The following is a 12,604-nucleotide window of genomic DNA, read 5'->3' as shown; positions in this document are numbered from 1 at the left end:
AGCCCGACTGCAACACGGTGGACAGGTATATGAAGGAATTTAAGGTGGAGGGTTAGTTGGGAGGCAGGGTTTAAGGGTCGGCACAACATTGTGGGCTGAAGGGCCTGTACTGTGCCTTATTGTTCCATAAATGCCAGGCAAAGTGCATCATTCACGGAGCTCATCTTCCAGCAGTAGTTGACAGTCATCTCCGTACACCGGAGACTACAGCTCCCCATTTACACAGTTTACAAGCACACAGGAGTCTCATTTGTGCCCCAGCCACCTGGACAACGTGTAATGGCACTGACGTCCTGGCTGTGCAGGAAGAGCATGATAGGGTGGGCCATTCTCACCTACTGGGGTCTTGGTGCCTATTTCTCCAACAAACCCTCGAGGACATTCTCAGCTGACCAGTGCCTGAATGACGTGGTCAGAAAGTTTAATTTCAGCTTTCCAGCCAGTCATCTGCACTGCATTACTGAAGTCCGTTTGCTAAAGAGCAGTTATATTCAGTTACAGGTTCCCACCTCAAAATGAAACTCTGGACCACCTGCATTATATTTGTGATATCCTGTCAAAGGCCTTTTCTTGGTCTAGCTGTGTGCAATTCTGGTGGCCCCATTACAGCAAGGACATGGAGGACTTGGAAGAAGGTGCTAAAGAGGTTTGGAAGGATGGTGCCTGGATTAGAGAGTCCAAGCTCTGGGGGAAAGGTTGTCTAAACGTGAATTGTTTTCTCTGTGAGGTCTGAGGTGGGGGGGGGGGGTAAAGAACTGATAGTTAAGATTATGAGGCATAAATATAGTTACCAGCCAAGTTACACAGGGTAGGAATATCAAACACTGGTACGGAGATTGAAAAGTTCCCTAGTACAAAATGGATTCTTGACACTCTCAGATTTAATCACATGTACATCAAAATATACAGCCAACTGCGTCATTTTCGTTAACAACCAACTCCTCCAAGGATGTGCTGGGGACAGTCCACAAGTATCATCACACACTGCAAGCCAACATACAATGCTCAGAACAATCAGCAAAACGACACACAGCAACAACAGCAGAGAAACCCCATTCCTAAACTCCGACCCAGCCACTCACACACAGACAGGCCGCTGTCCTTGGTCACAGACTCTTAGACGTCAGGTTCCTGGCGAGACTTGCAGACATCAGGCCCCAGAATTTAAACCAAGGTACACACATAAAGCAACATTATATAAGAACATAGGAAACAGGACAAGCGACCCAATCTACCTTATGATTCTGCACTGTCTACCTGAACTGTACTTCCTTCGTTCATAAACCACTTGAACTCATAAATAGATCAAAGGAATGAAGACCATCATCCTCGACCTCGAGGGGTAGCCACGACGAGGACTTTCTCTGTAACACTCTATTTGGCACTTTATTGTGGTGTCCCTGCATTAATTTGATCACTTTCTCTCCGTGCATCAAAATACTAAAACAAAACCAGTAGGAACTTACCTTCCTGGGGCTAAGACTAAACTTAAAGTTCAAAATAAATTTTATTATCAAAGTACATATATGTCACCATATACAAACCTGAAACTCATTTCCTTGTGAACATACTCAACAATTCTATAGATTAGTAACTGTAAGATTAATGAAAGATCAACCAGAGTGCTGAAGACAACAAACTGTGCAAATATAAATTAACAGCAATAAATAACAACATTAAATAAAAAGTTCATGAAAGTGGGATCATTGGTTGCGGTACATTTCAATGATGGGGCAAGTGAAGTTGAGTGCACCCATCCCCTTTTGTTCAAGTGCCTGATGGTTGCGGAGCAGAAGTTGTTCTTGAACTTGGTGGTACGAGTCACCATGCTGGTTTGTACCAAATGTACCCTGTGCAGGTAAATGTAGAGCAAACCAAATTGTGGCACAACAGAATTTAAATCAAGGAACACACAGAAAGCAATACTATACAAGAATACAAGTAGCAGCAAGATTAGGCAATCAGGCCTGTCGAGCCTGCTGCACCATTCAATAAAATCATGGTGGATCTGGCTGTTGGCTCAACTCCACCTACCTCCTTTTTCTGTAATTTCCTTCTCTGATTTGCTGGGCAGCGAATCCCACAAATTCAACACTCTTCAGGCACAGCAGTTTCTCCTCTTCTCCATACTAAATCTCAAGTTAATGTTCACTAGTTCTAGTCTCACTTAACAGTGGAAACAACTTACCTGCCTCTATCTTATCTATCCCTTTCATAATTTTATACGTTTCTATAAGATCTACTGAATTCAAGCGAGTATAATCCCAGGCAACTCAATCTTTCCTCAAAGGGTAACCTCCCCCACCAATCACTGAAATCAACCCAATAAACTTCCCCACCAATCACTGAAATCAACACGATAAAACTCCCCACCAATCACTGAAATCAACCCGATAAACCTCCCCACCAATCATTGAAATCAACCCGATAAACCTCCCCACCAATCACTGAAATCAACCCGATAAACCTCCCCACCAATCACTGAAATCAACCCGATAAACCTCCCCACCAATCACTGAAATCAACCCGATAAAACTCCCCACCAATCACTGAAATCAACCCGATAAACCTCCCCACCAATCACTGAAATCAACCCGATAAAACTCACCCACCAATCACTGAAATCAACCCGATAAAACTCCCCACCAATCACTGAAATCAACCCGATAAAACTCCCCACCAATCACTGAAATCAACCCGATAAACCTCCCCACCAATCACTGAAATCAACCCGATAAAACTCCCCCACCATCACTGAAATCAACCCGATAAAACTCCCCACCAATCACTGAAATCAACCCGATAAAACTCCCTACCAATCACTGAAATCGACCTGATAAACCTCCTCTACACAACCTCCAAAGCAAGTATGCCTTTCCTGAAGTAAGGAGGCCAGAACGGCATGCAAGTCTCACCTGCACCCTGCATGGTTGTAGCACAAAGAGTCTGTCAGGAGTTTCTGCTAATCAGATGCATTAATTGACTATGAATTACTAATTGCCAAAGATACTGTTAAAAGTGTCAGAGTGAGAGGTACAGCAAGAGGGAGAGAGGTGGGAGCATGGAAGAGAGATTGACTGTGAGGGATGAAAATCTGAAAAACAGAAAATACTAGGAACACTCGGGTCTGGCAGCACCTAGGGAAAGAGAGATAGGTTTAATGTTTCAAGTTCGGGACCCTTTTTAATCTAAAATGCTACAGGTTTCTTCCCACAATTGCTGCTTGACCTACAGAGTACTTCCAGTGTTTCTGTGAATGTTGGAAACCCAAGATAAAAACTGAAGCTGCTGGAATTACAAAGCAAGTTAGGCAGAACTTTACGGAGAGTTACAGAGTAAACTTACTAACAATAGGACAGCGGGCTGATTTGTGTTTCAGATCATATGTTACACCTAGACCTTGACAGGAAGCATTCTGAAATGCTGTCAACTTTAGAGGGTGTTCATCAGGTCAGGGACACAAAGGAAACTTCTGATCAGTACTGTATGGAGAAACTGACACAGTGAGGGACACACGATATTTTAGATTGGTCATTAACCAGAGAACCTTGAAGGTCTTGTTTTGAGTTAATGGTAAATGGAGCACCAGAGAGAACATGAGGGAATTCAGGAAGAACAAAATGGAGTTGTCCAAGGGAAGGGCAAGGGTCGAAACAGCTTGGCACCAGTGTCATCGCTGGAGTTGCCAGAACGAGGTTGAAGGTAACGATGGACTGCCTTAGGGACTCCAGCTCCAGATTTGTCTTCAGGGTTTACTCCCGAAGCCTTTCCCCCGAGTGGGTATGTCTGCAAGGCAGGGAGGTTTGAAATCAGAGTTTTCCCCCAGTTAGATGGATTGCCCTCCCAGGCTGACGAGCTCCATCTACCCAAAGTGCTACTTGTGCTACGAGGCCCATCAGTTTTCTCTGTGGGTGGGCTTTCCAGTCTCTCTCTCTCTCTCTCTCTCTCTCTCTCTCTCTCTCTCTCTCATTGTCCATCAGTCCACTTCAGTGTCCTGCAGTGCCATGGCAGAGTGTTCCAAAAACAGAAAATATAAAACGTACTTCACCCCAGACTACACTAAAGTGTATCCCTGCCTAACAGGGGTGAAAAATAACAACAGTGACAGTAAAATCTGTGAGCACAGGGCAGTTCAGATTCAAAGAGTTCTGCCGGTCGATGAAGCTGCTTTTGGTGCTGCCAAATTCTATCTGTGATGTAGAAAGGGTATTCAGCATGGTGCGTCACATTGAGACAGAATTCAGAAGTCAGCTGTCTCACAGAACACTTGTGAATCTGATATCTTGCAAAATTAACAAATTCATGGACACAGATTGTTATGAGATTGAGGCTTCCGGCAAAATGCTCAAATCTGCCAAGCAAGCCACGTCACAGTACAAGGAAAGTTTGCAAAAGCAGAAAAGCTATTTGCATTAGCATTTGGCTATTAGCATTGAGACTGCCAACAAAATACTCAACAAGGTACATATATACATACACACACACTTTTATTTTTATATATATATATATATATATATATATATACACACACACACGCACACACAAACATACACACACACGTGTGTGTAAATAGTTTCAATATGTGATCAAATAAATTGTTGTGTCCTTTCATAATAAAATGTCCTGTATGCATATACCCTTGGAGGTCGACCAGGTGGGGGGTGGTATATGGAGTTGGGGGGCGGAGGTGGTGGTGCTACCTCCCTGAAATGAGTTTTTGCAGGGTGGGATGTCTGCATTTGTCCTCCTTTATTATCCACGGGCACATTTATTTAATTCCACTGACCTTGCTGGCCTGATTCTCTAAAATTATGCAACCAGCACAAATGATTGCATGATTTATCTTTTTAAATAGCTAAGTCATACTCAATGCTAAGCAAGATCCTATAACCATGCCATTATATTGTAAAAACATTACACTAAAAATTGTTCCAAAAACTGATCACAGTGCCAGATCAGATTAATCACAGTCAATATATCTACTTCTAATTTAAATTCAAAGGTGCCCCAAGGACAACAAAAGACAAGTATTCTGATCCAAAGTTTTTAAATTAGAAAAAAAAAGTTTAAACATCAATGCAACAGAAATGGAAACATTTTGGCTTCTATTTAAAATACATTATTATTAGTTTAACATCTATTAGACACAGGAGGTAGAATGCAATTTGAGTTGAATGTGATGTGATAAATTTTCAACTGTTTTAAGGGAATTTATCAAGTAACTATTAATAAAGAAATAACAAATCAATTTATTTTATAAACTGATTACATCTTAAAATACTGCAAAATTTGCACAGATTTGTGCTTGAGCAGAAGCCAGGGTTTATTTACAAGCTTTAGGGTCAGTCCTTCTTCAAGCTGGGAGAATTCCAAGTAAACCTTTACTGGAATTCTCAGAAAACACTCTCCATACAGAATTCCATTAGCTGTACAGCACTGATAGCTGCAAATCTTCAGATATTTACTGCCACACATGTAAATACAAGCTAAACAAATATACTTTCAAATAAATTTTCTCATTTGTGTTTAATGAAAGGGAAAACAGTACTAGGATGCTTGGAAATCTTATGTTGTTATACATCAATACTTTAAATGCTTTCTCTCAAATTCACTAAATAAATAAAATTTTCCATCTCCGTTAAATAAATGTAATATTTTCTATCTCAAATTGATCGAGATACATTCTGCTTTGCCTTCAAGTCAGTGAATAATTCATGGAGGGGCTAATTATTCTTAAAGTACTTTTGATCTGTGACCACCTTTGAAGAAATGAGCGTACTACAACCTGGTCACAAAATCTACCAAATCTTCAGGATAGTGGTGAGCGCAGGAGGCCACGCTAACCCACCGGTGTAAAACAGAGGACAGGTGCAATCCTGATGTGACATTAAACTGAAGCCTCAAAATTCTCTTACGGCTGTAAGATCACCCAGGCGGTTGAGTAAGGTAGGTATCCCTGATATCCTGACTGTTCACTGAAGTTCATAAAAAAATAGAATAGGTCTCCATTTTACTACTCCACTTCAGGGTGCCTTCAAGGAAAGCCAACTTTGAATAAGTTTTGATGTGAGGTCTTGAACGGAAACGGCAACGATTCCCAGCATCAACAGATGCTGTCCGACAGCTGGGCTCCTCCAGCACTTTACTTGCTCCAGATTACAGCATCTTGTGTCTTTATAAAGAACCTCTAGTCAAACTTCAAATATTATTCATGGATGTCTCTGCACAAATTGTACAGTACACATCCTAAATAACAACGGAGTTCATTTCATTGCGACACTGAAGCCTTGAACAAATGCTGTGTAAATGCAAATTTTTTTCTCTTTTACAGACACGAGCTGAACTTCCAAAGAAAACTCAAGGAATTTTTTTTTTTATTGAGAAACAGCACGGAATAGACCCTTCCGGCCCTTCGACTAAACACTTCGCACACGTCACTTACTTAAAAATCAGAGAATAATGTAATACAATGATCTGGGGGAGAAAAATGGGAAACGTTTCAGATTGAAGAGGCCAGATCGGGTCACAGACCTAAACTTGATAACACTGACTATTTAAAATAAATAGCAGAATATGCTGAAAACACTCAGCAGGTCAGGATGTATCTGGGAAAAGAGCCGGTTAATACTTTGGGCCTGTGACCCTTCATCAGAGCTAGTTCGATGTTGTTCAGTATTTTCTCTTCCGTGTCCAATTCCATCATCTGCATTTTCATATTGTTTTACGACCATTTCAATGCTTTAGGCTCAAGATATGGAGCACCTGATCATTTTTAAATTAAGTAAACTCCATGTGTTATTCTCACATCAAGCTCAGTCAACAAGTTTGGCACAAACTGTACTCAACTCTACTTGTTTTAGAAAAAAAAGTTTCCTCCCCACTGCCCACCTCACTATGCCCAAACCAATTTCCTACGGAAGGTATTTGCATAACCACTGAATTCAAATGTGCCAGAAATCAGCTGTGTAATATTTTACAATAAAAGTAATGTTTATTTTTAGTATTCCTAGACCTATTTAAGAATAGCTACATTGTAATGTTAAACAAAGGGTGAAAGTGTTCAGCAGCCGGAAAAGAAAATTAGGCAGGGTATTAAACAGAGTTCCAATTCAATGTTGGCTGCTTTGTGCTTCTGCCAAGGACCAATTTCACTCCCCAAGGAATTCAAATGGCAGCAGGCAATTTATCTAGCAAAATGAAAAATGACAGGAGTTCTCTAGTTGAATCCCAAGTTTGCTGCACTAACAGAGTGCCCTGCAATGCAAACTTAAGAAAAGAAAAACCCTTGCCTAAAAAGCTCAGAAGATAATGTTGTATATTCAGACTTCATGACCTACAAAGTCCATTTCACCACCTACAGATGTACTTCAGAGACACAATGAGCTCAATTTGGATAGATTCTTCAAGAACTTTTCACAGATTCAGCAATATACTACTGAAAACTGGGGACAGTCGCAAGTCAAACCTTTGAGAAATGGCAGCATTAAGAAACAATGTCACACTGCTTCGTCCTTTTTTTAAAAAAAAAGTTAACTTATTTCCAACCCTCACAGGTTTTTGCATTCATCGTGCTCTTCACAGAACAGCTGTGTTGAAATTATAAATGTACCAGCTATTGTCAGGAATAGCATCATCTTGGCACTTAATGCTAGCTGACCTTGACTCTCCTAATTAGAACATTACACTTCATGCTGAGTTTACAGCAGATACATTTTCAGTCTTGATATCTTTACTACTCTCTTGAATATTGCTCATTATGGGAAAAAAAAACAATCAACATGAATTTTTCTCTTCAATTGCCACAAAATCATTACCAGATCCTCCTTGCCCTGTTCTTGTAAACCTTGTGCTTTTACTTCTCCTCCACTTTACTTTTACTTCCAACAAGGACTGGTCAAGGCTCGACTGCGTTCTGTATCTTTTGTTAACTATTCAATGAGGTTAAATCCTCTTGCGTGCATGATATTGTCATACAGCTTGGGAAAATGCACTGAAGTTTCAGGTACAGTGTCAATCAAAATACCAATGACCTTTTCTTTAATGTCTTCTTCCATAGTAAACTACTTTACTAAGTCCTCATTTGAAGCAAAATCTTGGTTTGCTCCATTAGTAAGAACCAGGCATATATCGTGAATCTGAGGAAACCTGAGTGTTTCACGGTCTATTCCCATCAACCTGCATCTGGACCATAGCGCTCCATACCCTTAGCATCCATGTTGCTATTCAAACTTCTCTTACATGGTGAAATCGATGACATTCACCACTTGTTCTGGCACCTCATTCCACACTCTCATGACCCTCATGTTCCCCTTAAACTTCTTCACCTTTCACACTTAACCCATGGCCTCTAGCTGTAGTCCCACCCCACCTCAAAGGAAAAAGCCTGCTTGCCTTTACCCTATCTATACCCCTCATAATTTTGTATACCTCGATCAATCTCCCTTCAACCTTCTATATTCCAAGGAATAAAGTCCTAACCTATTCAATCTTTCCTTATAACTCAGGTCCTCCAGACTCGGCAACGTCCTTGTAAATTATCTCTGTACTTTTTCCAACTCTACTTACATCTTTCCTGTAGGTAGGTAACCAAAACTGCATACAATACTTCAAATTAAGCCTCACCAACCTCTTACACAACTAACATTTAAACTGCCTGAAACTTAAACACTCCTGTGACATATTCATGTTGAACGTATTTTCCCAGTCCATATGCAACTCGAAACCGTCTGTATGCTGACGTTACCAGCCACTACAATCAGCAGCTTTGCTTTTTGCCCACTGTAGAAGACTAAATATCCCACTTGCCCTGGTGCTCGGAGGATGCACCCTCTGGACACTCTCGCTTTTACCGTGGAGAATAACACCACATTTAAAAAGCAAGAAGCTGGGACTTTCTGGAGAACTTGAAATAGTTTGTGTTGTTAGACACTTGGCACGCGACATTAAAAAGTTAGGTTTAAACGGAGTGGCTACTGTGGGACCGAGTCAAGGTTAGAGTGAGAAGTTAAGAGGCTAAGGCAAGGAGAGGCAGAGGGTAAGGCAAATTTCTTTCTTATTGTACAGTTAGAGTACTGGGAATGACTATCAGGGCAGTGGATTGCTCCTCTTGTGGGGCGTGGGAAGACAGGCAGGCCTCCAGCGTCCTTGATGACTACACCTGGAATAAATTCATCTTGCTGCAGATTCTTACAGAATGCATTGGGGACTTGGAGTTGGATGACCTTCGAATCATTCGGGACACAGAGGGGTTTACCGATAGGAGATACAGGTACGTAGTTATACCTAAAGTGCAGGGCACAGGTAATGGCTGATCGTCAAGAGAGGGATGGGGGGTAGGCAGCCAGTGCAGGGGAAGTTGTGCTGAAGGGCTTGCTAAGGTTGTACTGCTCTATGGTGGGCCGAAAGGAATATTTGTGACACATGATTACGGATTTGGAAGACTTTGTAGACGGAGTGTTAATGCTCACACTCCTGCACACTGAGGTGCTTGGAGCAGGTAGCCCGTGTCACTGAAGCCAACAAAAGACGAGGATATCAGCTGCCGGCAAGAGCACAAGCTTGGTCCTGGGTTCCAGTTCCTGATCTTCAAACACGTTATTCCTATGGCTGACAAAGGATGCGCTGGCACACAAAGTGATGGTGAAATTCATCACTGCTGTCAGTCTTCACTGCGGAAAGGCTCTTAAGGTACAAGCAGTCCACAGATACCAGACTCTTGCCATAGAACTTTACTGTTAGTGCTATGTTCTGCGATGCAGCTACAGCTCAGTTTTGCATTGCACCTGTACTTACGTATGCTGGTGCACATGACAATACACTTGACTGTGGCTTTGAACACTGGCTAGGATAGTGCTACAGCAGTGCAAGGTTGGTGGAGGACCCTCGATTTGTGCGTATTAAGAAGCCTGCAGTCTCTGACAGCAAGCCCCACCTGCACATTGCAGCCCAATGGCTCAGTCTGGAGGGACAAAGACTGGAAGCATCCTTGGCTGAACAGTTTCCTACTTATGGATTTGCTGTATTCCAGTGGGAAGCTTCCTGAAGCTGAGATACAACATTGTAGGAGGCAGCCTGAGATGAAGTGCAGAGGGGCAAAGATGTTGGGCATAACACCAACCAGCAGTCTGTTGCAAGCACATTCGTGAAGACCCTGGCATGCCAGCAGGCAGTAGGTACAAGGAAATCTATTTCTGTGGGTGTAGCCAATTGAGGGAAAGGTTCTCCATAGTTCCTCTCACATGGAGATGAATATAGAGACCAGCAGGACCAATGAACAATGAGAATCCAGCTCTCCAACAGACAGCCTTCTTGAATTTCCCCAATGTCCTCATTCCAAGCAATCTCATCCTTGCCCTCGTTAACAGTAACGTTACTTTCCTAACACTCGTGATGAAGAGAACAGCTCCTTTACGTCGTTGTAGCAGACAGAGGTTTCTGCAATAGAGCTGTGATCAGCTGTCCTTTCCTCCTGTCTGCTGCTTTGACAATAATAGGCTGGTGATTTTATGCAGCTGCTACCTTTGGTTTCTCTTCTGCGTGAATTCTACTCCTCATTCTTAGTTAGATTGTCAGAGCTTCACAGACCCACCCTACTTATGCATATGGGAGTCAACATCCTCTTTGGGTAATGCTGCTTGTCAAAATGTTGTTATCCATGTTGGCAGTGTTTTTGTGCTGGGCTTTGTACAACTTGTTTGTACAACTTTGTTCCCAATCCCCAAAGGCTGTCACTTCTAAGAAACAGTCATTGCTGATAACCAGCATTACACAGGACATGCATCAGCAACGCATCGTTCACTGGGCTGGATAATCCAAGCAAAAGCGCAGCTCCAATGCTGAATCGCTGAGGGGAGAACACCACAAAACTCACACCAGTTGAGATTTAAAGGACAGTGAGGAATGAAGAGCATGAATATTCACAATCCGCTAGAAGCATTTCCCCTTTTTAATGTGTCAGCACTTTTGTCAACTGCTACGATTCCAAAGTCTTCCATTTTGACCTGCTGCTGTTATTGGATACATTGAGCATGCCTGCAAGAAAATGAATCTCAGGGTTGTATATGTTGACATATATGTACTTGATAATACATTTACTTTGAACTTCATAGTGCTTTTCATCAAAGGTTCTGAAAACAAGCTTTTTGGCAAAACAGGAAAGACCAGATCACTGATTCAGCATGCTATTAGACAGTCTTAACCCACACTGCCTCTGCTGGGTCACTTAGACCTACCCAAATGGTCCTGATCTCCCACTCCTTTCCTGAGGACCATTTTCTCCCTTCTCTTTTCCCAGGTACACAGTAACTTTCTTTCAAAAGTTAAAATCAAAAGCACTTCATGGCCCTTTCAGAGTCGGAAAAGGGAAACAGACCCCTCGGCACCTTAGTGGAATGGAGTGCCTGTTTCTATGCTGAATAACCATAAAATACTCATCCCCTCAGCAATTCGTTTGCCAACCATGAGCGCGGTAATCACTGACTGTCATCTCAATATGAACAATTTCTCTGTATCAAAATGCTTCAATAGTGGAAGACACAAGTTTTGACAGAGTTCTCAGCAACTTTTTGTTCCTCTCTCTTTTGCATGTACAGAAATTACAAGTATAATCAGCACCATGCTCTTCACAGCAGGAAGGACTGGCTTACATTTGGTCATTCAGCTACAAGCAGTAAAGTGCGTTGAACTGGAAAGGCAAACATGAGCTTCTGCTGAAACACATTTTAAACACAGTTAACTCCAAAGGAGAGGCTCATAACATCAATAATATCAACACTCTCTCTGCAGGGATGTGGGGTCAATTATTGCCTAGTCCAGTACTGAACTATTACTGCTAATAGTGAGCTCAGGGCTCAGCACCACCCCCACCCCTGCCATCTCAGGCCTGCTGGAATGCAATGGCATTCACAGCCCAGATAAATATGGAAATAATAATAGCCAAGAATAGGTGGACAGAGCAAAACACACAGGAGGATTAAAAAAAGAGCAAGACAGAAACAAAGAAATATTGAGTCAGATAGACCAGTAGTAAGATAAAGATCGGAAGAGGATGGAGATAGTCACAAACAAAATAAGCTGAGGAAACAAAGAAAAATGGAGAAAAGTTTGTGGAAAGGGTAATCACTGTGGGATAGATGATTAAATTGAGTAAAGGGCACAAAACATGGAAAAGAGACAGATGGAAATTCCCACAACATGGAGTCGGGTCAAAACCAATAATGAAAGGACTCATTTTACCATCAGTAGATTATGATTCTCCCAAGAACAAAGATTTGAAGTGCAGGTTGAAATGGGTTAAACCTGTTACATACTGCTCACAAACTGCATACTATGTTGTCAACAGACAATGTACACTAATCAAAATAATTAGTTACAGTGTTAAACAGACCTTTCTCTTTGACTAGGGTCTGGATTTCTTCCTTCACTCCCTCGTTCCAGTCAGTGATGTCCACATGAAGGGCGTAATCACAGCACGACTTGCTATCTGCCCACTCCCGCCACTTCTCGTACGCGGCGATGACACTGCTCTCCGGCTCCGGGATCACATGGTCAACTGTGAGGAGGAAAGAAATGGACAGTTCAAACAATGCCTCAAATATCTATCTAC

General features: G+C 42.0%; 1 protein-coding gene across 3 annotated transcripts in view; it reads right to left on the bottom strand.

The window, feature by feature from the left end:
* LOC140739502 (dihydropyrimidinase-related protein 3-like) overlaps window positions 1-12,604 on the bottom strand; it is a 223,962-nt gene that overhangs the window by 82,516 nt on the left and 128,842 nt on the right. For all 3 annotated transcript variants that reach the window (XM_073067857.1, XM_073067856.1, XM_073067858.1), the window contains exon 4: window positions 12,386-12,550. In XM_073067857.1, the coding sequence (XP_072923958.1) occupies window positions 12,386-12,550 (165 nt within the window). The remainder of the gene's footprint in view (window positions 1-12,385; window positions 12,551-12,604) is intronic.

Source organism: Hemitrygon akajei, chromosome 15, assembly GCF_048418815.1.
Source record: "Hemitrygon akajei chromosome 15, sHemAka1.3, whole genome shotgun sequence".
In the NCBI taxonomy this organism is placed as follows: Eukaryota; Metazoa; Chordata; class Chondrichthyes; order Myliobatiformes; family Dasyatidae; genus Hemitrygon; species Hemitrygon akajei.
The sequence above is the reverse complement of the archived record's forward strand: the minus strand, read 5'-3'. Positions and strand labels throughout refer to the sequence as shown.